The sequence below is a fragment of the Pleurodeles waltl genome, chromosome 6 (genome assembly GCF_031143425.1).
Source record: "Pleurodeles waltl isolate 20211129_DDA chromosome 6, aPleWal1.hap1.20221129, whole genome shotgun sequence".
NCBI classification, from domain to species: domain Eukaryota; kingdom Metazoa; phylum Chordata; class Amphibia; order Caudata; family Salamandridae; genus Pleurodeles; species Pleurodeles waltl.
The window spans coordinates 1149060782-1149087979 of record NC_090445.1 but is presented as its reverse complement, the minus strand read 5'-3'; the positions used below and the strand labels follow the sequence as shown (position 1 = coordinate 1149087979).

Here is a 27198-nt window from a genome sequence, read left to right as displayed (position 1 = left end):
GCTATAGGATTGATAATAGGGGCCCACCACATAGTAATTCAGGATCTTAGCCGAGTTGAAAATAGCCGTGGGGATTTAGAAAGAGAAGCAACAAACAATTGCCGAAACTGCAAACGGCAAGAAACGAATATGCAGAAGCCTAAGAGCAACTACGAGTCATAGATTATAGGACATACATGCAGCAAACACACACCCAACCAGATAAATCAGGCACAGTCTTAGCTCAAATGATTAGAGAAACATCTTCCCCCATTCCTATACTACGTATTATCACCCCTAACAGATCAATGCAGACACAACTTGATAGCAACACAGGGTTCTGGGAATTTTACACAACACTTTATTCGGCCCCTCGATCGGCGAGTCTTGAGGAGATCCAAGCATTACTCGGGGACCTAACATTACCTTCTATACAAGCTAATGACAAAGCAACCCTAGAGGCCCAAATATTAGCGAAAGACTTAGCGGGTAATAGGTCTCCAGGAATGGATGGCATTCCAATCAAACTTTATGCCACCTATATTACACGGCTTGTTCCCAAATTGGAAAAAACTATATCAGGCCTCTGTAGACGAGGGACTGTTACCCCGACAACCCAAGAGGTGCTAGAGACGTCAATGCAAAACCTGGAAAATCCCCAACAGATATGTCGCCTACAGAACCCTATCACTATTAAATACCGAATACAAAATCTTAGCCAATGTTCTAGTATGCAGACTTCTTCTCCTACTTCCTAAAATAGTACAAACAGACCAGTCTGGATTTGTCCCAAACCGCAGTATTTCCCTCAATATTCAGAGATTATATTATATAATGAAGTCATCCCGTGAAGCATATGCAAAGCCAGGTTGCCTTTCTCTTCATTTCAGTTAAGCCTTTGACACCCTAGGATAGTAATATATGCTTGTGAAGCCTGATAGATTTGGGGTCCTCCATTTTATGTGAAGTGGGTTAGACTATTCTATGATTCTCCTACTCAGAGAGCACGTACTGGAGCCCACATCTCAGAGTAGTACCCTATATTTTGCGGCACTGGAAAGGGGTGCCCATTGTGACCTCTTATTTGTGATCACGTTGGAACCCCTAGCACAGCACATTAGACAAGGAGCCAAGATTGTGGGAATCCAAACAGGCCCAACGGTGCACTCTATTTTGCTATATGCAGATTATATAATCCTATATGTGAGAGACCTATGTTGGAATTTAACCAAGGTAGCCCGGATTTTTACAAATTTTGATACCCTGTCAGGCCTTATAATTAATGGCAGAAAGTTTTATGCCTTTTCCTTTATGGGTGTAGTCTCCGCGAAGACCTTCCCCTTCAGAGAAGTGAATATACCCGTAGCCCCTACTACCTTTAGATATTTAGGGATACAAATATATCAAACCCCACTAGATCTCCTGGAAGGGAACTTACAGAAATCAATAAATTCCCTCAGATCACAGATACAATTTTGAATACATTACCTTTATCTGAGGCCGGTCGTTTAGCACTTGCTGAAATGGTGATGTTGTTGGGTATCCTTTATTACTCTGTAAATTTACCAGTGGCAGTTCCAGCTAGCACTTTTAAAGCATTGAACACACTACTTATAGATCTGATTTGGGGCACTAGCAGACGACGGGTGAGCTTAGTTAAACTACAAATGCCCTCGGGAGAGAGAGGAAGAGGAACTCTAGATTTTAGGGCTTACTGTATAGCAGGGCAGCTGCAATGGCTCTCCTACTGACTAGTAGGATGGGACCTCCACGAAATAGGCTACTTGCATTAATTATTGAACAGAGGCAGACTCCACAGCCTGGTTTGCCGGAGATCCACTACATCCAAAACAGCACCACTGCTGTTGAGCATTGCCCTCACAAACAGGAGGATGGCCTTGCAGTGCACGGCTACAACAGTGCCTTAGGCCCCGAACATACCACTGTTGGGACTCCCTACAGCTCTTGGAAATCTCTTGCATCTTAGACTGCACCTCTGGGAACAGAGAGGAGTGACAATGGTGGGAGCGTTGTTTGGAGATCATATGCTGTTGAATCATAATGATTTAGTAAATTAGCTAAATATGGCGAACTCACTGTTCTTGACACACATATACAACTCACTACATTAAACGGCACTGGTCCCCAGATAAAGAACCCCCACCACACAAGTTTATACAGACAATGTATACCATCAGACACGGCAGACATCTGATACAATGGTTTTACAGAGGTCTTCGAGAACATTTATTACCACCACTAATACCTTTGAGGACTAAACGGGTAGCAGATTTGAGACGGGATATACAAGATAAGGAATGTGAATTCATGCTGATGTACCCTAAGACTATATCTCGTAATTCTAGATTTTAATTCATACAATACTCGAGATTGCATAAAGCATATCTTACACCACAAATATTACATATCCTATACCCTACTGCCTCTCCACAATGTCCTAGATGTATAAGGGAGGATGTTCCATTATTGCGTATGCTCTGGAGATGTCCTGGTATATCTCCGTACTGGACACAGATCGGAGATATGCTATTTGAACTATTTGAGAGAGATTATTGGTGCACAATTTAATCCTGAATATTAGGGATATACCCCCGACCTAGGGGTATGAAAGTGATGACAATATTGGCTGATTTGTCCCTACTACTAGCTAAATGACTATTGACTAGGCGGTGGAAAGCTGCAGCAGCACCAGATGTGATAGAGTGGAGGGAGGAGGAATGATGGGGATTGGCAGAGTTTTGCTTTACGCAGACAGGAGTACATGGACCGGCGAAAGAAACTGATTGCAATGGAATGAGTCGCATTCCTGTAATCATTTAAAACACTAGACTCTGCTGATCATACTGAATGATAAATGCGCCAAAAGACCCAGAGACTAGTATAGATTGCAGCCCCCAGGAAGTGATCAGTGCCGCACTGGTGTAAGTGGAATAGTGTGGACCCCTGAGGGAGCCTTGAGTATTGGACTCCAGGACATTAACAGGATTCTCTGGTAACATAAGACCTCGAAACGCTGTTACGTGTGTCAAATACTGCCGGAATAAACAAACACATGCCTCATTGTGATTATGAGTATTGGGAAGATGCCCAGTTGGGGGAAGGGGAGAATGGGGTGTTATGATAACGTATCTTGTATAATATGACAGACAACAAGATATGTAACGAGTGGACAGCTAATTGTATGGTCTTGTGACCTTGATCCTGCGGACCCAAGGAACAGCTATGTTCAACTCCTTGTAAGAACTATTCACTCTCTTGCAATGACTGTCTGTATCACAAGAACAATTTCTTTTAAAAGCAATCTTTGTATTAAAAAAAAAACCGCACAGCAATGTCTATATTACCATCTAGTCAATGATCTCAGTTGGGTGAACGTCTGATGCTGAAATGATAATACATCTTCTGATGGGGCAGCAAGCGTAAGTACCACATATGTAAAAAACAGAAGGTCAGAGTTTCTTATTCTTTTGGCTGACTAAGCCCTTCTCTCGTTCAGAGATGATAAAAAATTAATCCTGCTGGGTTGTGTGCCAGTAATGCAAGATATTTGCATTACTAGGAAGTTACTTTCCCACACCAGAAGGCTCAGGTTGTCTGAATAAGCTTTAGGTGTTTTATGGCTCTTGTGATACCCTAGTGAAACTAATTTGCTTAATCAAATGAAAATGTGTAAATATACACACTTGTTTAAACATTGGTTTTAATATGATATTGTGTTCAGCTAGAAATGTTATTTAAAACCAAAAATAATAATTTGCACAGTGCCCTCCAGTGTATTAAATAATGGTCATAAGTGAGGTGAGGCGAACTTAACTAGATGCTTGAACACTTAGGACATCATCACAAGTAATCAGTGCAGGGATGTTATTTCAGCATCTCAAGACCTAATGATAGCAAGGTCCTGCTAATTTTGAAGGTGCAGAATTGATAATGATTCCAGGTTTAAGCCTAAATTATGGGGAATTACTGGAAAAACTGGTACTTCTGGGTTTGATTCCCCCAGTAATTCATAATTCTTCCTTGCAGATTCCACCATTATTTTGGCAGCTTGAAGCAGCCAGCATCTCCAGGGGAAACACAACGAAGTCTCTAGGGACTTTGTAATTCCCAATGGGAATTCCAGATGTGTTCAGCAACTTACCAGCTCCACCAAGAATGCTGGTACACTTCAGTGCTTCAAATGGGGTTTTGAAAGAGTAGATACTCACTATCCTGGACTACATGTGGCTTCTGAGATGTGACAGTACTCGCCCACTAAAGGCATTCGCCTTCTGCTGAGAAGTGAAGTATCCCTTCCTTTAGAATCAAAGTAATGCAGGCACTCAGTATCTGACAGTGCTTTCACTTATAATGAGACCCTTAGCAGCTAATTAGCAGATAATCTCAAGTGCTCAGGAATAAAACTGTAATGGAAATCTGAACAGAACTAGCATATCTGTGTTACTAGGACACAACCTGCCCATTCTTGGGCTTTTCTGTTAAATAAATCACAATAAAAGCAGCAGAGGTATCCACATTATATCTATCTATATCTGTTTCACTCGCCGCCAAACCGCTGCTGCACCTCTGACACAGCAGGTGCTCTGATAGGTGAGGATGGCCTCACCAATATCTCTGTTTCGCTAGGTCAAAGTTGGGCACTCACAGTAGGTATCCACAAGTCAATGCTGCTTAATGAAATGTATTTATTAGGCCATACCTGTAGCAAATGGCAGACGCGTTTCGGGTACCTAGCCTTTCTCAATGTCAACCATTCCAAATATTTAGCAGTTGTATTCATAGACAAAGGCGGTAAATGTCATTGACGCCTAAACACTTGATCAAAATAGTAGATGGACTAACTTGCAGATTACACATTCATATAAAATGGCGACCATCTTGTAACATGTTAAAGATCCGTTAGTGGCAATCCATAAAACAGCTACAGGAATCAAACATATGAACCTCATTCATTCCAATAGTCAATAACAGCAATTCGTAAAGAAATAAAAAATTAATTCAAGTGATCCCTATATATATTGCCGCTCAAATCAATTCTCCGTGTTATTGGTCAAACTCCATCCATCAATCTTAATTGTTATAGCTACATAGTTTCAGAAAATATTTGACGTGCAACTGTGTACACAATTTGAATAAGCTTATTCCATGAAAAGAAAATTTAAAGAATAAGAAAACATATTAAAAAAATATGAAAATACTGTGACATCAATGCAAAAAGTGAAAAAACATATTCCACTTCCAATTCCTTCACTTAAATTATGAATAAGTGCAGATGATCTATCCACCCAGATGTTTCCGGAGAGGTACACTAAACAACCATCTAGCCCTGAATGGGCAATCACTGTGACCTAGATATCCTTCACATCTCCTCATTCATGTTAAGTCCCCATAGTTTCCATTTCTATGATATAAAGGGATTCCAGCTGTCTCAGTTGGCGTACCCTGCCACCACCTTGTTCATTTTGGGGACCTGATCCACACAGAGGAATTGTAATAAATTTCTATTCCACCCTGTTTCAATTGAAAATGCCGACCATGTTGCAATATTGGATATGATTGATGAATTGAGTCTGACCAATGCAATGGAGAATTGATTTGTGCAGCAATATATAGGGGTGTGTTTTGAATTATTTATTATTTCTTTATGAATTTGTGTTACTGACTATTGGAATGAGTGAGGTTCATATGTTTGATTCTTATACCCGTTTTAGGATTGCCAAAAAAATAGATCTTTAACATGTTACAAGATGGCCATTTTCCATGAATGTGTAATCTGCAAGTTAGTCTGTCTACTATTTTGATCAAGTGTATAGGTGCCAATGATGTTTACTGCGTTTGTGTATGAATAGTACTGGTAAATATTTGGAATGGTTGACACAAGAGAGGCTAGATAGCAGAAATGCGTCTGTTGTTTGCTACAAGTGTGGTCTAGTAAATACATTTTGCTAAGCAACATTGTCTTGTGAATACCTTCTGTGGGTGCCAGATAAATGGAAATATATATATATATATAGCTATAGATAGGTACCATAATAATATCTATCTTTAGGTACAAAAAAAACGACAAAGGTTAAAGTGACATTATAGTTAGGTTTTAACAGAAAAAACACTTAAATTCACCAGTTAGACTTTACTGAGCTAACTATAACTTACGCCTGCCATGTACTGCTCATGACCTCACATATCATCACCTTTGACCCAGCATGGCATAGAGATGCCTGTGACCAGGCCCTGCACTCAAAACCTCCACTGGCAGCCCATCCCCTACTCCATGTTAGTTTTTAAAAAAACAATTACGGCTTACGTGGGAGTTCACGAGGGCTGGGTTGGGGGTTGGGGGAATCTCATGTTGGGTTTTGTGGGAGTCTTGTGAGACCTACTGGTACCCACTCACAAGGGGTTAGGGTTTCAGGGTATCCCTACCATGCCCCCTTATATAGGTTTTTCTCTTATTTGTCAGGATTCTTGGATGGGTCCAGATACCTGAAATGACAACCACAACATTTCTCTTCATGTTGTAACCAGCCAAGCAGCTCCTTTGTCCCCGCAGGACCAGCCAATCAAAATGCAATTTCCCCCGCAACAGTCTTGTAGTACTAGATAACTCTTTTTTAACCCTAAACTACACTCTAGCCCACTTTAATATTATCATAAGTGATAGTTTGAGTTTCTGAGACTCCCAATTGGAGATCGTGGCCTAGGCACAACTATGGAAATCCACTAATCTGTTTGCCCCTGGCTGTGGATTTAAGAAATGTAATTACTGCAGAATTTCATGTGTCTTCTTTCTGTCATTGTTTCTGACATTTTTAATGTACTATTCATTATCGCGTGGTGTCGCACAGATTTGAATTTGCTGACATTGATAATGAATCAAAAGTTATTGCGAAGAGGGGCCCCCAAAATATGCTTGGCCCAGGGTTCCCAAATCCTTCAGATGTCCGGTGACTCGAGCACCACATTCACTGGGTTCACCGAAGGCGATCGTTGTCTTACACTAGACTTACCGCTGCTTGCTTCGCTAGTCAACAAATTCATGATTATAAAAAGCGCATTACATTTGGGTGTCTCCGGCGGAAGAAAATATGAATAAAACAGAGACTGAAAGCTCTTTCTCGAAAATGTGCTTTATTTCAGTAACGTATAGCTTAACCAACAACCGGAGTCAATTTTTCAGATTAGCCGTTATTAAAATGCAGCATAAAAGAGGCTCGAGGTGGAGATCTCGAGAAGTGCAAACATCTAACATATCGGGCTCAGCATAAGGCTACAGCAGAAGTACCTGCTTATTTTACGCACAAACACAACCTTCAAAAACCAAGGTAATATGGAGGAAGACATGCAATGGTACAAAAAAGTGGAAAATAAGGAGGCATGGGAAAGATAAATTGTAATTAACGAACCAAGTGAAAAGCCTGTACAAGAGTATGTTACTTTAGGCAGAGATTGATCCTAAGAATTTAGTGTCTTTGATTCATCCGGCTCTGTTGCTATGTTAATATACACTGGAAATAAATGTTTTTTTTTCCATCACCCAAATTTGCATCACTCTCAAAGTCATTGAAGTAATCCAACGCTGTCCAGGTTGGTCCATCTCTCTCCCTCTGGAAGTTACACTGCCATCAAGTATTATTATAGTACCACAAAAGGCTCCGGAAGAAAGGGGATACAATTAAATATAGTGTCAATCGGCATTTTTTTAACACAGTGTGCCAAAAGAATGATAACTAGCATTGTTTTAACAACGAAACCTTCCCTGCAACTTGTTGGCAGGGTTTTCTATGAAGAGACAACACGATACATTTCCATTGATAGTCTGCTTTGAAGAGGCTGAGACCTATGAGGATGCACATAGTACCCCAACAAGAAGCACACCTTTTTGATAGCTCACAACTGTTGACTTTGCATACTTTTTGGGCTTTACGAGAGATACCTGAATGGCTCTCAATCTAGGCACAGGCACTGCCCCTCAGACGGTGATGGTTATGTTGTTCCTTAGCTATTCGTAGTAGGATTCCAAATGGCCGATATAATTTTCAGTGACACAATCTGCAAGCCCTATTTTATATTCAGAATTAATGCGTTTCTCCACAACCAAAATGATGAACTAAGCCAGAACTCAAAATAAGGCATCAACATTGATTGTATTAGCTAGACACAATTGCGTCTTTCTGCAGAATTTATGCCTGGTTATCCAAACAGACAGCAACGTGAGACGACCTTTCGTGAATTAATAGGTAGGTAGACAACAAAAACAAAAAAGCTAGAAATACGCTGACAATTAAAACAAAGGGAAAAAAGAAAATAGATAACCACACAAATTGTATCAGAGGCAGCAGAGCTTCAAATTAAGAACGATAATGCCCAAAAGAAATAAAAGATCACTATGAGAATACAACATAAAAATGAACCAGAAGGAAGCAGGTGAACCACAGAGAACAGAATGATGAGAATCAGCAGTCACACAGCACAGAATATAACCACATTTGAGAACTTTGAGCAAAAGGTGACCATTACCTTTAGGAAAGCGACACGTACTAGCATAGAAAAGCTGAGATGGAAATTCGGATGAACTACCAGCATGAAGAAAGTCAAAATTGATAATCACGAAACAAGATTACACATGTTCAAAGACAGACACAAAGGAGGTATCAGATGCAAACAGAACAATCAAGTAGAGATAATTGTGGGCAGCAACGATCTGGAGAAAAATCAAGGTCAAAGCAAGGGCTAACTGATTTATCTTAAAACATATCCTTTCTCAAAAGCCTTCTAACTGCCAATCCAAAACAATTCAAAGTTTAACTCTAGGGGCGAATGATCATAAATGGAAAATGTCAAGTAATGATTAGTGAATTCTGGGAAGGGGCGAAGAGGCAGGGTTGGGGAGTCTGACTGGCCCACTTGGAAGAAGGGAAGTCAAGCATGATGCTTACACTGGCAAACCACACACCTCACACCCATATACATCAAAAGCGCTCACAACGTTTTACAGAACCAAGCAAGTCATTACCTATCCACAAGAGTACTGCCAGTGTGAAACTAGTGCCTTCTCAATAGTGGTGAATGGCTTTTTCCAAATATAGAGTATGGTGGCCTGCTTGAGAATTAGAGATGCGATTGGCAATTCAATGACTAAGCCCAAGGATAACATCTTCAAAGTACATATTGCATCCCTCTCCATCAGTACGCTCTTTTTTTCCCATGATACATGCCTCCTGTAATGACATTAAACACCAAGCTTGGTGGCCAGAGTCATGATGATTTTCAAGATGGGCATGAAGCTGGATATCTCACTGAAATTGCTGCTGCTGACCACTTGAGTGTGCACAAATAGACCGTGCTGATAATTGCGATCTTCAATGCAGTGGGCGATTTCATGAAGTCCAGAAAGAATACGAGGCGACAACTGTAAAGAGGAGGAAAAAGGTCAGTCAAGATAAAACCAATCATGTGTGTTAAAATGGACCGCAAAACAGGAAAAAAATAGGAATCCGGATAACTCCGGATTTCAGATAATAAATGGACAATTCACATTTGCCATGCCTTTGAACTTTTGTTAAATTACAGGTTTTTGTGCTCCTTACTCTTCCCAAAACCCGGATATGTACATAAAACATACACTGGCCAAGCCAATAGGTGTGGCTTTGTTAGGCCCCTGCTACATACAGCATTAACTTCTTAGACAATTAAAACTACTGTTTCCTACACATAAAATACACAAAGAGCGGGATTTAGTCCAGCCTCTTGGTTTGGACAGTTTATTATCCATCCCCGGTTTCCACTCCTGATCTGATTGCTTCTACTCTATTCCTGTGTTTGTCCAATCCAGGAGTATTTCAGTCTGAGCTGGCTAGTTATATGCTTTCACTGAATACTTGAGGGGACGATTTTTATGATAATTTCAGCACCTGATTGGAGTGCATGTGTTTCCGTGTTCCCCCACATGTGCTCTTTTCATTTCCCTCCACCACTCTCCACAGTAATACTTTTTTGCTCCCTGGCCACTTGCTTCCTTTTTTGTGCTTCGTGCAAATGTCTTTTGATATTTTTTTTTACATTTAAATTTACCACTCACTATTGCATGGCCATCTGTCATGTTATACCAGTAAACCAAAAATGGTTGCCTAGGCCACAATATATGTGCATTTTCCTTATGTTGCATGTTATATGACAGATGCATGCATGCATACACATCAGCGCTAATCTTTAAGTGGGTTTTCTTTAACAGAATACCCATTGTAAGATTGAGATTGCCAGCCATTCTTGTGCATGCGTCTTGATGTCTTCACAAAAGTGTAACTAAAACAAGCATTAGTAAAGACAATAACCCTGCATTTTAGATCTAAGACCTATTGGCTTTGCCAATGCTTATTTATAACTGATGGGAAACACACAAAAAGTTATATAAAGGCCCTCCTCACATTTCTTTACACAGACTCACCACTGTCAAAAGCACAATACTTGCATGCAAGCAATAATAAGAGAACATTGTGGTGGTGGTAGCAGCAACAACAGTAGTAGTGATGGTGGTAGCCTAGGGTGACAGTGGTATTAGTGGTGAGATTAGTAGTTGTGTGGGTCGTGATTGAGGTGCTGTTACTGATGGTGGCACTAGTGACGATGATGGTGACAGTGGGGGTTACAATTGTGGTGGTGATGGCGGTTGCATCAATGGTAGTGCCAGTGTTGTTTTTAACTTTCATAGGAATGGTAGTTGTGATGGTAATGGTGGAGGGGTTGCTGTAATGGTGGTGGCTATAATATTGCTAGTCATAATATTGCTAGTACTTGCGGTAATGGTGGCGAAGAAAGCAGACAGTAAGGCAAAAAATCAGCACTATTTTCCTTTGGCCTCGCACTTTCAGCACCATCTTTGTTGTGCTACTGAAAACCAGAGCTGGAACTACTGATGTCTCAAATTCAACTGGGATCGATGAAGGAGGCATATGCACTGTTAAGACAGTCAGCAAAGCCTACTGGAAATCTTAAATCTGCTAAGCCGAAACCCCAGAGGCAAAGCTTAACTGTCTGGGCCTAATATCCTCCTGTTAGGCCACTCTTTGGACCTCTTCATGCATTACTCCTTATACTCATAATTGGGGATGAGGCACACAAGGCTGAGTGCAATAATTTTGCTCTGCATAAGTAAATCACCACAGTACTGCAGCCGTTCCCATCAGCAATTCCTGAACTGTTTCCCCCAAAGTTGAAACAAACAAAATACTTACCTTCGATAATGCTCTTTCTGGTGAATATTCTATCTAACTGCTTATTCCTCACTTATAGATTAACCCCAGGCACTAAACTGGATCAGAGAATTTTCACAGCAGTAACCAAGATCACATATAAATGATGCTTTGTCGTTCTGCTGTGACTCAGTACTGGCCCATAATTAACAGGTAGAATCGCATATAAGCAACATCCTTGAATACTTACATCAGTTTCTGTATTTTTCTCCTTTGTCGCCGTTAGACATGGAGCACACTGAACAAATTATTGGTGACAGTGTTCCAAAATATAAACTCAAACTTCAGTATGATGTCAGGATTCCACTCTACAGAGCAGGAGGCATGTGAGTAGTGAGAAATCTGCCGTTAGATAAAGTGTCTACCAGAAAGAGCATCACCAAAGCTAAGGAACTTGATTCTTCTGATGTCTAAACCCTAGATGTCTCACCCTTACACTAGATACCACAGCAATACTTCCCCAAGGTAGAGGCTGTAGGGAGTGGACTCCAATGATTAAGACTTGCAGGACCCAGTGGGCAGAATGGCCTTCCATCAGACTTGTCAAGGCAATGTTTTATGAACAGGTGTACTGAGGCCCATGTCACACTCTTGTAAACGTCCAGTATTATCCCCTCTTGCCTATACCATTGTAACAGCCTTGACCCAGGTGGAATGAGCCCTCAAGATCTTCTCAACCAGCTTGTAGCAGATTTGGATGCAGAGGACTATCCAGCTAGACAACGACCTTTCCATCACTGCCCTTCTCTTTCTTTACACCAAAGAATCCTAACAAAGGGTTGATCATCCACATGAAGGAGGATCATCCACGTGGAAACTCTATACAACTGGAGATTCCTCACCTTGTGACTACCTGCAGGTGCCAGACTGGATCTAGAAACTCAAAAGCAGTGCTCCTGTGAGCCAGTAGATGACGCCGCATGACTCTGGCTCAACACCATACTCCTCCGAAAGTGACTAAGGTTGTTGCATATAAGCGGCACCCTTGCATAGTGATGTCAGTTTCACCTGCTGAATGAAAAGTACAAGCATGCAAGTTCCTAAATTGAGATTTTTTAAGATGGAAGAGACTATACCACAGAATGGGGAGGTGGGACGGTGGTGAGGAATCCACAGTTACATAGAGTATCCACCAGAATAAGCATTACCAAAGGTAAGTAAATTGTGCTTCTGGTTGATACTTCTAACCACAGATTCCTCACTTTGTGAACAGATACCAAAACAGTGCCTCCCAAGTTGGTGAATCTGTGGAAGAGTTCAGACTAAAAAGCCCTGCATGACAGAGGAGGCAAAATGCCTATAATGAGAAACGTAGTTGTCATAACCGTAGTGCTTCGTGAACGTGAACACTGATGTATTTGTTGCGGATTGATAGCCAGGACACACACACTGTGCCAAAACAGCGGTAGCAGCTTTGGCCCTAGGGGAGCGGGTCCACAGCAGTTCTAGAGGTTGCGTCTTCTCAAATGATTAACAGATTTTAATGCAGAGGACTATCCAAATAGAGATAATCCATTTCTGCACTGCACTGCCCATCTTCACCTCACAAACCCCCAAAAAGAGGGGACTGTCTACCAGATATTCTTTGGTGCTATCAATGTAAAATCTGAGTGCCCTCTTGGGGTTCAAAGATGGAGTCTCTTTTCCTCTTTCAAAGGATGAGGCAGAATATAGAAGGTTGGGAGAGCGATCGTTTGCCCAACATGAAGAGTCATCACCACCAGCGGCAGGAAGGCAAATTGAGTCATTAACACCAGTTTGTCCTGAAAAAAAGTGGTATAGGCAGGCTGGACCGAAAGGGCCTGAAGTTCACTCATCCAACGGGCAAATGTTATTGCAATCAGGAAGACCACTTTAAGGCAAGTTGGCACAATGGACATCTGCCAATTGGTCCAAAAGGGTACACAACAGAAATGTGAGAACAAGATTTAAGCCCCAATGTGGCATCACAAACAGCTTAGGAGGACACATTTGTTGTAAACCTTTTGATGGGTAACTGTAGGAAATTTGCCTTTTCTGTGTGGTCACCCCTTATCTCTCACGTTTTGCTTGACTACATTATTTGTTGGTGTTAGACCTCGGTGCACTTTAACCCGCTAACTAGTGGTAAAGTGCTTGTGTTCCCCCTTTGAATGTGGTCGAATTAGCATATTCTAATTGGTATATTTATCTTGCCTATAAGTCCCTAGCATATGCTACAAAATGTATCCAGGGGTTGTACTTTAAATGTTTCTAGTGGAACGCAAGACCTAATGTGCCATCCACTATTGTGACAATGTAAAACATGGCTTCAGGCCTACCACTGTAGCTTGATTATGACAGTTTAAACACTGCAGCTGGGCCAGTCAAAATAAACTCTTTTGACAGGTCAAAACCTTCCTTTTAAATATTAATAATTCATTCTTACATAGTTTTTCAGGCACTGCAGTCCACAAGACAATGAGCAGGTTATTTAAAAGTAGGATGTAGAAATGTAACGTTACAGTGACTATCCCCCAAAAGAAATGTTTCATTGTGGCAGGCCTAGCGGTCCTAAGTAGTAAAACAAAGTATAGATTAAAACCCAATACCGTGTCGCACGAATAGGACTGGCTAAACATTTTTTAAACAACTATTTTTATTTAGAGTTATCAAAAATCCAATTCAATGGTAAAGTCGGATGTTTAACAGTTATTAAAGAAAAGTAGGCCTTCAGAAACGTAAATTTTTCCTGCCTTAGGTTCCTGGACACCAACTTGCATTTGCTCTCAAACTTCTCCCAGCCAGGGATTAGCTTTCGAATAGGTGTGGAAAAAGGTGTGAAATGCCTATGGAAGCAAATAATAGGCTGACACGAAGGAGCAGAGGTGACTAAACCTCACAGAATATGAAGGGTGGGGCTGTGGGCATCCTTTTTGACATTTCAGTATCAAATTGTGCTTGAGTGTCAAATCCTGCTTGACAGGTCAACTGAGTTTAGAACACTTTGGGGTGCATAGGAAAGGTAGAGAAAAGAATGCTAACACAATTTCTGTATATCGATGGTCTGGTTACTGAAGGACCCTACACTTTGTCCCACAAGATCAGGGTTTTATATATGTCACTTGGGGCACACTTGGAAGGACAGAAACAGGATAGCAAGATAATTCTTTGGTAACCAGTGTGGAAGCTGCTGATGAACCCTGCATTGTTCTACCAGACTTCAGTCTGCGGGGTTACTGTGGGTACAATGGCTGCACTAAACTCTGTTTTAGTGCTGGATGTGGAAGGCACTAGGATAACCATAGGACACTACCATCCCACATTCCTAGGGTGTTGCCAAAGACTTTCCCCAGATTGAGAAGTCGAAAGTGGGTAGGGTTCCATCTGGGAATTTGTACCCTATTAATAAGGATGTGTCCAGGAGACACTCCTACTCACTAGCTCATGCCTGGGCTTCTCCAGCTACCCAGTTCAGAGCCCTGGAGCTAAGAAAAGAAGAGGACTAGATCTGAGGTCTGTGACCTGTAAGGAGGCCTGAAGGACTGGATGTGCTACATGTTGTACCCAAGACAAAGAAATGGCCTTCAAGAGTCATAAGGCTGACTTCCTATTCAAACAACAGGGATATAGCAAGCTACAAGAGATATTTCGTGCAACAGCCCAGTTGACCAGTAACAACTGGATCAGGACGGTACCCTGCAGGTAGCCTATGCTGGACACCCTGTGAGTCTCTAAGAGTCCTAGGGGGCTTTAGACATGTACTCTTGTTGTGGGTTTGGCCATAGGCTGAAATCAGAGGGTAAAATCTTTGACCCGGATGAACCTGGTTGGTGCATCAGGTTTGCAGCCCATCGCAATCAGCGTCAAACTGCACCTAGATAATGGTGCACCATGACCATTGTCTATCACTGGCATGTTGTTCTTCTTGATGCTGGTAATTTTTGAAAATTCATATTTCTGGTTTCCATTATTGGAATTTTCTTATTTTGTTGCCATTTTGTTTATTGAAATGTGCAAGTTCGGGTTGGAGTTTTTAGTTTTTGCATTTTGAATTTATTATTTTTTTGCTACTTCATAAATACTTTAAAAATGCCCTAAGTGAAGCCGATGTGCCCTGTGCCATTGCTGACAGACTGTTGAGCTCAGGTTAATTTAGTGACTTTGAGGGATCACCCTGTCAAGAGTTGTCATTCAGTTTCTTTGTGCCATTTTTAACTCGGCCTCGAGCCAAAACTCCCTAGTCCAAAAACAAGGCAGGCAACAACACATCTTGACAGTTTTGCCTACAAAGGGTCAAACTGGCAGACACCACATCAAGCCACATCTTCTCCCAGTGTCCACCATGCACAATAAAGGCAAAAAAGAGTGCAGAATGCTTGAACTACTTGTGAACCACCTTAAGGTACAGGTAGTGCCTGTTGGCCTGCATGACTAGGATGTGAAAAGTAGTGTCCTGCAGGTCCCGGGTCTTCCAGTTTCTAGGGCAGAGTGAACCTGGGCCAGGATGAGCAGCTTAAATTTGTCCTTGCGCAGGAAGGTGTTGAGAAGCGAAGATCTAGGACAGAACGGGAATAGCACCTTGTCCCCACCTCCAAGGGCAGCACCCACTCTGGCTCCTTAGGCCAAAAGAGCCTGCACTTTCTGGCATTAAAAAGATACATGGTCCTCCGCAAAGTAGTACAATGTAGGTGGCAGGTGTATGGGTCGCAAAGGAATGGCAGGGAGTAGCGCTGTTGGACAATCTACAAGATCCATTTGTGGTATGTAATGTCATCACCTTGTAGTGGCTGATCTTGCCTCCTGCTGGATGGCTATGTGCTGCTGATAGTGAGCTAAAGAGGTTTTGGGGCTGTGGCCTGAGGGGTGGAGGTATGTTGACAAGATGGCTAGGGTGTTGTTTGTTGGGTCCAGAACTCAAACGTGCTGGGAGGCCTGTTGTGTGAGCAGAGGAGCCTTTCATGTACTGTTGATGCACCAAGCCTCTTACTTATCCTTGAAAAGGGCAAAATTGTTCGATGGATATCTGGACTGGAACCAAAAGACTTTAAGAACATGCAGTGACTCAGCTTCCCTTAAAACACTCTAGAGCTCAGTCCGCCTTGTCACCAAAGACGTGGGATCTGTCAAAAGGCGTGTTCATCAAAGACGTACCTGCAGAAGCCTGTGGACCTCATCAATGGGTGGTTGGTGCAGAGCACCACACCCATTCCGATAGCCCATTCCAAGCATTCTCTGCTGTCCAGTTTGAGCAGATGACTAATGTGGCCGCATCACGACCATCCTGAATTGTTTGGAATAAAGAATCAAACAAGTAATCTGGGACACACAAATTTTCACCAACCATGTCCCAAAGTGCATGGGTATTTCAACCAAGTAGGTATCTTGCATTAACCAACCACAAAGCAATGCCTGACGAGGATAATATTGGCTTACTAAACGTCTCCGAGTTCTGACTCCGTCAAGAGGAGTGGTTTTGAAGGGGTTAGAGTTTGTTATCTGGTAACTTTAAATAAAGCCCTCACTGACACACAGTTGGACACTTGGGCTAAACCCTGCTCTGGTACCTTAGTCAACTGAGAAGTCACCCTTTACCATAGACCTTCACCAGATTTCTTGACTCAGCAACGAAACCCTGGAAACTTGGTGGTACGGGCATCCACCAGTACAGTAAAACCTGAGTCATGAAAACCAGGCCACATGGGGCTAGTCTGGCAACGTGGGAGTCGTCAGTTGACTGGGAAAATAGAGCATGGTTTAGCCAACATGCACAACAGTGTATCAGTGAAGGATTCATTCTAAGGTAAAAGTGTTCGGTCAGTGTCTGGCCAAGCTCATGACTTCTGTCAGCACATTCCTTCTTAACCTCCGTAGTGAGGAGGAGGTGGTCAAGTTCCTTGGTAGCCCTCCTAAACACAAAGGCAAAAGATGTCCTCTCCTCTGTTGCTGAACTAGCATGGTGGATAAACAACCCAGTACCAGGTGAGGTGTCTAGCCCACTGGCATCCTTTTAGTCCTTGTGCCAGTTGTCATCATCACAAGGTGAGGCCTATCCACATTACTGTTGTCTCGTAATGGCTCCCTTTAGGCAGCGTGTGAGCTAAAAAGCTGGTGTGGAGGAAGTGCAGGGTTGAAAAGAAGTGAAATTGTGTTGGAGGGAGATGGTTTCAGTAGAAACCATGGCAAATCAATATCTGAACATGGTCTCAGCTGACCTAAACCTGGCTCAGAGCTGGATGCCACAACAGATTGCGGTTCTTCATCTGGCACCAGCAATGTTGACATTCGGGGGGGGGGGGGGTTGGCATCGACCCTAAAGGCAGTACTGATGCCCATACAGAATCTGAAGCAGGTTCAAGGAGCATAGACTGCACAGAGGGGGAACGGCTGGTGGTAACTAACTGGAGGTTCCTGCGAATCCTTGGGACCCAAAGGTGCGCCTAAGGGAACCCGGAGAGTGTCAAAAATGCATGCCATGGCCGTTAAAAAGACTGACCTGCTGCAACATAGTCAAGGGGCCCAGGAACCCGGGATGCATAGGGACCAAGGATGGAATTAGATATTTGGTGGAACTGCAGTGAGACTTCGAGGCACGGTAATGCCCCTGCACCTTCTCTTGAGAACGACAGTGGCAGGAAGGGAAAAGTTCCAGTCGAACTTTTGCTTTTTCTTCAACTTTCTCAAAGTATTCTTGGGTCATGGAAAAAAGTTGGAGTGGGACTGCAAAGATGCCTTCTGGTGTTTTGCCATATAGACCTTTGCAGTCTTGAATGTCTTTCAGATTCATCTGGGAGTGATCATCGCAGTCCTTAGAGCCTTGTGTCAAACCCTGAAATCAGATGCACACCTCCTGGGGTCTGCTACTGACACCTGTTTACAACAGCCCTTACAAGATTTAAACCCTGTTGTTCTTCCGGGTCTTAAACATTGGAAAATTTGCAAGAATATTCCTTCACAGAGTGAAGAAAAAAGGAGGGGAGCTCAAGGTCAACACCTGAAAAGAGAAAAACAAAGGGACTGATATCAGCGTGCAAGGGTGTTGCTTATGTGCAACTCTGTTTATCACTTCCAGAGCAGACCTGCACCAACCTGGAGCCGCACGTCACCACCTACTGGCATGCAGGAGCTTTCGAGTTTCTGGATCTAGTCTAGCGCCTGGGGATATTCACAAAGTGAGGAATCTGCAGTTGTAACTATCAGCAGAGAATGGACCTGATTGAAGTATCTCAGTTAACAAATGTGCTTTTCTTTCAACAGCAGACAACTGTAAGCCTAGCACTTCTGATGCCCTTTGTACCACTACTGTGAAAGAGGCACTTTCTTCTGACAGTGGTCCAGGTGCAGAGTTTACCTCCATCTCAGGAGATACATACATCCAAGTGGGTGTTCTGTAAATTCAGGAATTGCCCATTCTCAGTATAGTGAGGGGTAGCTTGTTGTGTGCCTCATCCTGATCATCAGTAATGGGACCATTCTGCATACCTTGAAATGCAGCAGAGCCTGATCCTCCTATAGTACTCACATCAAAGTAAATGCAGAAAACTAGAGTCTGGTTGCAAGCTTTCTGTTTAAAAAAAAAAAAAAAAATGATTGCACGACAAAACAGCCATTGCATCATATAAAATACGACCATTGAGGACCCATTGTTTATCAACAACTCGGAGTAGGAGTACAGAACAATCCAATATCAAATAAACATCACAGTCAAACATCCCCCATAAATTATAGAGCAATGTGCCTAACCCATCGACATGCCTCCCGCCACAGCATAGCTAGCAGAAGGATCAATCACTGGCCCTGTAAGCCCCCAACCATCCCTAATTTTCTTCCATTTCCCTGGGCACCCATGCTGTCACAGATTACTTTTTCTGCACTGCCGCACCAGTCCAGGTCCAACCACCACTCCTACAGACTAGGCGGGGACTCAGCGCCCCACAACTGCGCTATATTACGCTTAGCGACTATTGCTGCTATTGCCAACCATGGTCCCTGCTGCTTTGGCCGGTGTTCCTCTCCCACTATATTCAGTAGCAGCAGCCCAGGATCTATTGAGACCACCCTTCCAAGGACCCAAGCCGCCTCCCCGGTCACCCCCTGCCAGTAAGTCTGCAGCCTGGGGCATGCCCATAAAATATGATAGAAGGTGCCCTCCGACCCACATCGCCGCAAGCACTGTGCATTCGGAGTCTGACCCATCTTATGCATCACCACCCTGGAATAGTATGCCCTGTGAAGAATCCGGAGCTGGATCAGTCTGAACCGTGCCTTAATCGCCACAACCCTGGGACCCTGTCTCATCGCTCCCCAGTCCTTGTCAGAGAGTGCACCCAAATCTGACTCCCATTTGGCCCGTAGGGCAGTCATCTGATCCGGCGAGTTATTCAGTAGTTTCTTGTAGAGCAAAGATATTGCCTTCGACTCCAGGGGCTCCGTCAAGAGGTGGTCCTCTAGAGGAGCCGCCTCTGGCAACTGCTCCGAGTTGCAAGCTTTTTTGTACCACTTTCGTAATCATGTAGCATGACATAGGCATGGAGTTGACAGACAAATCAGGGTTGAAGGCATGCATCGGAGTTGGGTTCAGGGCTAGTGGAGTTAGCAATGGGACAGAGAGGAATGATGTGGATCCAGGGATGGAGTAGAACTGTAAACCTGTTTTGGAACTGGTGAAAGAACAGGCCCCACTGAGTAATATAAAACTGAGGGAGGGCCTACTGGCAGAAGACTATCAAAGTCCTTCGAGGTTCCAGAGGGAGCCAAAAGCATCTGAAGGAGTTAGAGCATGGCCTCCTTGAAGGCTGCTATTTGATGCAAGGTCAAAAACAGACAGTGCTGGGACCAACTGTGGGACCTGGTCGGACCAACTGTGGGACCTGGTCAGACCAACTGTGGGACCGGGTCAACCTTCACTCTCACGCCTTCTCACCTGATTGAGTGACCAGGTTGATTCAAGTTCCACTTACATTTCATTCGCCTACGAAGCATCTTCGACTTACTGAAAAAATTCAAGCAGGAATGGACCAGCTCCATGAACTAGACTCTAAACAGCTCTAAAACTTGGAGTGGAACTACGACCTCTTTCTTTCACCTCAAGCTCTTGGATAACAAATGAGTCCATTGCGGCACATTTATCGCGCAACTTTATATTGTGACTGGTGCCCTAGCACTAAAGACAGGTTGTGTGAGTTCTTAAACGATATCTGCTAAATGCAGTTGTGGCACAACTTAAATTATGTAATTTTCAGGGTAGACATTGTCCCTGGCACACTGTCTGAGGTATATATCAAGCCATCGGAGGACTTACAAAGTTCAGTAGGGAACTTCAGATATGACAGACTTATCAGCTTGTGAATAATCCACAGGCATCAGAATGGATCTGTTGAATTTAAGAGCAGTTCTCCTGCATGGCACATATATGCATCACCCATGCATGCAGACGTCAGTTGCTTTCTAGGCTGCCCGTGTCCTCCAAAACAGAGTCCATCAGCAGATTAGCATGAGCAGTGTGCGTATCTGTACACTTGAGATCTTTTCAGATGGAAAAAGAATCTTGATCTCAGAACATCGAGGTGGAATGGTCAAGTGAGGAATGTGGTTGGATGGAGTCACCACCAAAATGATTGTTATCATAGGTCAGTAACTTGTTCTTCTGTTGGATGCTTATAACTGCAGATTTCTCATCTTCAGAATAGATTTCATATAGCAGCATCCCCCAAGGCAGAGGTCTGTTTAGGAAAGTACCATCTTTCTTGGCATGTTACCCCTAATTTTAAATGTATGTCAGTATGTTTTTGCCTGTCTCACTGGGATCCTTCTAGCCAGGACCCCAGTGCTCAAAGTTTGTGGCCTGAATGTGTATACCTGTGTAGTGCCTAACTGTGTCACTGAGGCTCTGCTAATCAGAACCTCAGTGCTCATGCTCTCTCTGCCTTTAAATGTGTCACTATAGGCTAGTGACCACATTTACCAATTTCAATTGGCATACTGGAACACCCTTATAATTCCCTAGTATATGGTACCTAGGTACCCAGGGTTTTGGGGTTCCAGGAGATCCATATGGGCTACAGCATTTCTTTTGCCACCCATAGGGAGCTCAGACAAACCTTTACACGGGACTGCCATTGCAGCCTGAGTGAAATAACACACACGTTATTTCACAGCCATTTTCACTGCACTTAAGTAACTTATAAGTCACCCATATCTCTAACCTTCACTTGCTGAAAGTTAGGTGCAAAGTTACTAAGTGTGAGGGCACCCTTGCACTAGCAAAGGTGCCCCAACATAGTTCAAGGCCATTTCCCTGGACTTAGTGAGTGCGGGGACACCATTACACGCGTGCACTACATATACGTCAATACCTATATGTAGCTTCACAATGGTAACTCCGAATATGGCCATGTAACATGTCTAAGATCATGGAATTGTCCCCCCGTTCCAATTCCATGCATCCTGGGGGCTCCACTATGGACCCCCAGTACTGCCAAACCAGCTCTCTGGGGTTTTCCCTGCAGCTACAGTTGCTGCAACCCCACAGACAGGGTTCTGCCCTTCTGGGGTCTTGGCAGCCCAGTCCCAGGAAGGCAGAACAAAGCATTTCCTCTGAGAGCAGGGTGTTACACCGTCTCTCTTTGGAAATAGGTCTTAAAGGCTGGGGAGGGGTAGCCTCTCCCAGCCTCTGGCAATGCTTTCAAGGGCACAGATAGTGCCCTCCTTGCATAAGCCAGTCTACACCGATTTAGAGAACTCCCAGTCCCTGCTCTGGCATGAAACTGGACAAAGGAAAGGGGAGTGACCACTCTCCTGTCCATCACCACCCCAGAGCTCCTCCAGTGTGTCTCAGACCTCTGCCATCTTGCTTTCATAGGTGGGGGGCACTCTGGAGGCCTCTGAGTGGCCAGTGCCAGCAGGTGACGTCAGAGACCCCTCCTGATAGGTGCATACCTGACTAGGTGGCCAATCCTCCTTGGAGGGCTACTTAGGGTCTCTCGAGTGGGCTTTTCCTCAGATTAGACTTGCAAGAATTCATCAGGGTTCCTCCACACTTCTCTCTACGACTTCTGCTAAGGATCGACCACTGACTGCTCCAGGACACGTGCAAAACTGCACCAAAGTAGCCAGAAGACTACTAGCGACATTGTAGCGCCTAATCCTGCCAGCTTTCTTGACTGTTTCCTGGTGGTGCATGCCCTGGGGGCTGCCTGCCTTCACCCTGCACTGAAAGCCACGAAGAAATCTCCTGTGGGTCAACGGAATCTTCTCCCTGCTTCAGCAGGCACCAAACTTCAGCTTCACCGGTACTCTGGGTCCCCTCTCATCTGGACGAGCGTGGCCCCTGGAACACAGGTGGTGAACCCAAGTGACCCAGACTGTCCAGTGGTCCAACTGTCCGAATTTGGAGGAGGTAAGCCCTTGCCTCCCCTCCCCAGACAGTAATCCTTTGCACCGCGTGACCTGCAGCTACAATGGCTTCTGTGCACATTTCCAAGAAAACATGCATGCACAGTTGAGCCTAGGTCCCCAGCACTCTGTCCTGCGATGCTCAACTCCCTGAGTTGATCTCTGGTGTCGCGGGACCTCTCTTTGCAGTGTTGAGACAACCGCCATGTTCAGTCTTCTTGAACCGGTGTTCAAGGACTTCTGTGAGTGCTTCCTTCTTGTCCGTGGGCTCTCTACGTTGCTGAGGGCCCCCTTGGTCTCCTCTCCCAAGTGGCGACATCCTGGTCCTTCCTGGGCCCGGGCAGCACTCTGTTTCTCCAACCGCGACTCTTGCAGCTAGCAAGGCTTGTTTGGAGTATTTTGCCAAGGAAACAACTCTGCATCCTCCAGCATGCTATGGGACATCTGCTGCACGAAGAAGAACTTCCTACCTTCTTTTGTTGTTGCAAAACCTACAGCTTCTTCCAACCGGAGGCAGACATTTTGCACCTTCATCCGAGGTTTAGTGGGCTCCTGACCACCCCCCCGGACACTTTAGTGATTCTTGGACTTGCTCTCCTTCCTTTGCAGGTTTCAGGTCCAGGAATCCGTCTTCAGTGCTTTACAGTCTGTTGAAGTCCTTGCAAAATCCTTCATCACGACTTTAGTGTGTTTCTGGGGAAATAGTAGTACTTTACTCTTACTTTCCAGGGTCTTGGGGTGGGGTCTCCTTTACACCTTTAGTGTTTTCTTACACTCCCAGCGACCCTCTACACACTACACTAGCCTAGGGGTCCATTTGTGGTTCGCATTCCACTTTCTTAGTATATGGTTTGTGTTTCCCCTAGGCCTATTGCATCCTATTGTCTTCTACAATGTTTGCACTATTTTCTGGCTGTTTTACATACCTGATTTAGTTAGTTGTGTATATTTTGTGTATGTTATTTACCTTCTAAGGGAGCTTATCCTCTGAGATATTTTTGGCACATTGTCACTCAAATAAAGTACCTTCATTTTTTTTTAACTATGAGTATTGTCTTTCTTATGATATAGTACCTATATGATGTAAGTGGTATTGCATGAGCTTTGCATGTCTCCTAGTTCAGCCCTGGCTGCTCTGCTATAGCTACCTCTATCAGCCTAAGCTGCTAGAACACTACTACACTCTACTAATAAGGGATAACTGAACCTGGTATACAGTGTAAGTACCATTGTTACCCACTACAAGCCAGGCCAGCCTCCTACAGTCTGAACTGACAAACCAAAACGCCCGGGAAGACCAAGAGGGCAAAATGCCTCTCGCGATGGAGAGGTTCAGGTAGCAGTGCTTTGTGAATTTTTGTACAGACAGCCACGTAGCTGCCTGGCAAATGTCCAGGACAGGTACTCCATGTGCTAATACAGTGGTAGCAGCTTTGGCCGTGGTGGACTGTACCAGCTAGCCTTTTGGTTGCTGCTTCTTTGCCAGTGCATAGGACATCTTTAACCAGAGAACAATCCATAGAGAGATGGTCTGTTTTTGTACTGTCTTGCCCTTATTGGCTCCTGAAAACCCCTGGTAGAGGTTATCGTCCACTCTATGATCCTGGGTCCAATTCATATATATATAAACGTAATGCTCTTTTAGAACTCAATGGTGGAATCGCTCTTTCTCCTTAGAAGGATGAGGTGAAGACAAGAAGGTCAGAAGAGTGATAGCCTGACCAACATGAAAAGGAGTGACTACTTTGGGTAGAAAGGAAGCCAGGGTCCTTTGAACCAACATGTCAAGAAAGGTGGTATAACGTGGATTAATGAAGAGAGTGTGAACTTTGTTCACATGTCTAACTAATGTTAGGGGAATGAGAAAGACTGTCTTTAAGCTGAGAAATCTTAAGGGACAAGTGTGCAAATGGCTCAACAGGGGTCCACATCAAGAAACTAATGCCTAATTCAAATCACACTGGGGCACCACAAAAGGATGTGGTGAAAAACAATGTTGCAGTCCTTACATAAATGTAAAATAAAAACTCATTACAAGGGGCAATTTAACTAACAAATGCAACAGAAAGAAGGCTGAAAGTGTAGATAAGCAGCCGTTAACAGTGCCTAAAGCAAGTCCTTGCAGGGCTAAGAACAGAGCAAGAATTAAAACTTCAGGCAACTTCGCCTGTTACTGGTCACCACTACACACATTTGTCCCAAAGGCTGGCATACACTGATTTTGTGGGAATGCACATCACAGCAAGAATAACATCAATAACCTTGTGTTGCTGGTCGAAGGAGATCCACTGGCACTGCTCAATCTCCAAACATGCAAGTGCAGATTTTGCAAGCCTGCGTTCAACATCCTGTCTGCTTTTGCGACAGAAGATTCTCCTGAATGGGCAGCTTAATTGGAGGCCAAATGTTCATGCCCAGGATTTTCATGTATTACACTCTCCTGGACCAATATCGTGCCACTAGGATAACTTTGGCCCAGTTGTTTCTGATTATCTTCAGAGCTCAGAGAAGGCAAAAATGCATAGATAAGTCAGAAGGTGTGTCTGAGAGCTGCTTTGGAAACTTCAGTGCACAGAAGTGCTGTGCTGATATTGTACATTCTCGGCAGTGGCTAAAAGAATGAGCCAGGCTTCTCCCTACTGCTGAAAAAAAGCCTGTGCCACTTCTGGGTGTACCTGTCATTCATGAATCACTAGGCACAGGTGGCTGAGTCTCTCCACCCTGACAGTTAAATATCCAGCCTGGTGGTTCAACACTAGAGAAATTACTTGGTGGCCCACCTACTGTGCATGACCTCCTGGCCTAGTGCTCAGGGCCCCAACTCTTCCGTGCTTGCTGCTGTACCACATGGAGATGCTGTTGTCTATGAGCACTTGTACCAGCCTGCTTTTCGTGTTGGGCAGGAAAGCCTCCAACGCCAAGTGAATTGATTTCGACTCCAATCTGACAAGGAGTTGAGTCTTCACCGAAGACAAAGGCCTCTAATCTTCACCTCTATGAGATAGCATCCCCAGCCCAGCAGTGATGAATGCATGATCTCCATGAGTTCTGGGAGGAGGGGGTTCAGGAGAGGTGCATGCCACCGATCCAATCGCAGTCCAGTAGCCACCACTGCAAGTTTTTTTGCAGTCGCCTGCGAAATCAGGATACAATCTGACAGATTCCCTACAACTATGCCCACTGTAATTTCAGTTCCACTGCAGAGCCTGCATGTGCAATCTGGACTACATCACCAGCAGGATGCAGGGAGTTAACAATTCCAGCAGCTTCAATTCATCCACTCTGAGATCCAGGACAGAGGCTGAATCATAGCCTGAATGTCCTTGACTCTCCATTGCAGGGGAAAGGTACAAAATCATATCATATCGATAATGGCCCCAGTGAAAGTGAGCGTCTGTGAAGGAGTCAGGTGTGACTGGCTTGTTCACAGTGAACCCCAACAATGCCAGGAGGTTCACAGTCGTCTGGAAGTGGTTGAAGACTGCCTAGTGCAAGCCTGCCTTCAACAGCCAGCCATCGAGGTACTGGGCAGACTGATACCCTTAACATCCATAGATGAGCTACAACCATCCCCATCACTTTAATGAACATCCGAGGGGCACTGGTGAAGTCAAAGGGGAGCACTGTGAACTGAAAATGCTCCTGGCACACAGTGAGCCACGAGTAGCACTGTTGGGTTTGTGGCACCAGAATATGAACATAGGCGTCCATCAGGTCCAAAACCAACATCCAGTCACCAAGGTCTGCGGAAGACAAGACCTGGGGTAGCCTTAGCATCTTGAATCTGTCTTTCCAGAGGAAGGGCGAAATCAAAATAAGACAAAGGCCTCCATTCTTCTTCAGTACAAGGAAGTAACAGGAGTTTGACACACTACTTACTTCGAGATCTGAACCCTTTCTATGGACCATTTGGTCAAAAGGGCCTGCACTTCCTGACTTAAGACAGATAGATGATCATTCGTCGTCTGCCCTGAAACCAGTGTAAGGTACGGCAGGGAAGAAAGGAATTAAAGGGACTAACCAGATGGACAATTTGGAAGAATCACAGGTCTGTCGTGATGGCCTGCCATCTTTGGATAAAATATAGGGCACTGCCTTCAACAAGGGGTCTGTTTGCAGGCAGGCAGGCACACACTATATAGGTTTTGTGGTTGCGGCTGCTGGAGTAAATGGGGACTAAACTCCAGCTTGTCTTTGCTGTCGTCGTCTTTGAGAAACGCAGCCTCTGCCATGAAAGGGCTAAAAAGCCTGGCGGGTTGGAAGAGTCTAGCATTGACAGATGGGGAAAACTAGACTGTAGAGAAAGAAAAGGTGAAATTGTTAGTGGAATTGCCTTGAAGAAGCAGAAATGCCCAAAGAAACTGCTGTGGCTCTGTCATTCTTGCAATGCTCCAAGTCCCTTTTGTCACCAAAAAAAGAGACCCACCTAAGGCCTGCATGTCCCCAGAGACGCCTGTGGACCTCATCCAGGCATTGAGTTGGAGATCCACTCTAGTACCAACGGCACATCCCAGAAAATGAATTGTGTCCTGTCTTGAGCATATTACAAATTTCAGTGCAGCGTCAGTGCTAGATCTGGCATCCTCGCGATGGCTGC

At 44.1% G+C, this 27198-nt stretch overlaps 1 protein-coding gene across 2 annotated transcripts in view; it reads right to left on the bottom strand.

Moving 5' to 3' along the window:
- Positions 1 to 7111: 7111 nt before the first annotated feature.
- Positions 7112 to 27198, bottom strand: part of SEC31B (SEC31 homolog B, COPII coat complex component) — a 1228966-nt gene continuing 1208879 nt past the window's right edge. For both annotated transcript variants that reach the window (XM_069240364.1, XM_069240362.1), the window contains exon 26: positions 7112 to 9409. In XM_069240364.1, coding sequence (XP_069096465.1) covers positions 9230 to 9409 — 180 coding nt within the window. In that variant the 3' untranslated portion in view covers positions 7112 to 9229. The remainder of the gene's footprint in view (positions 9410 to 27198) is intronic.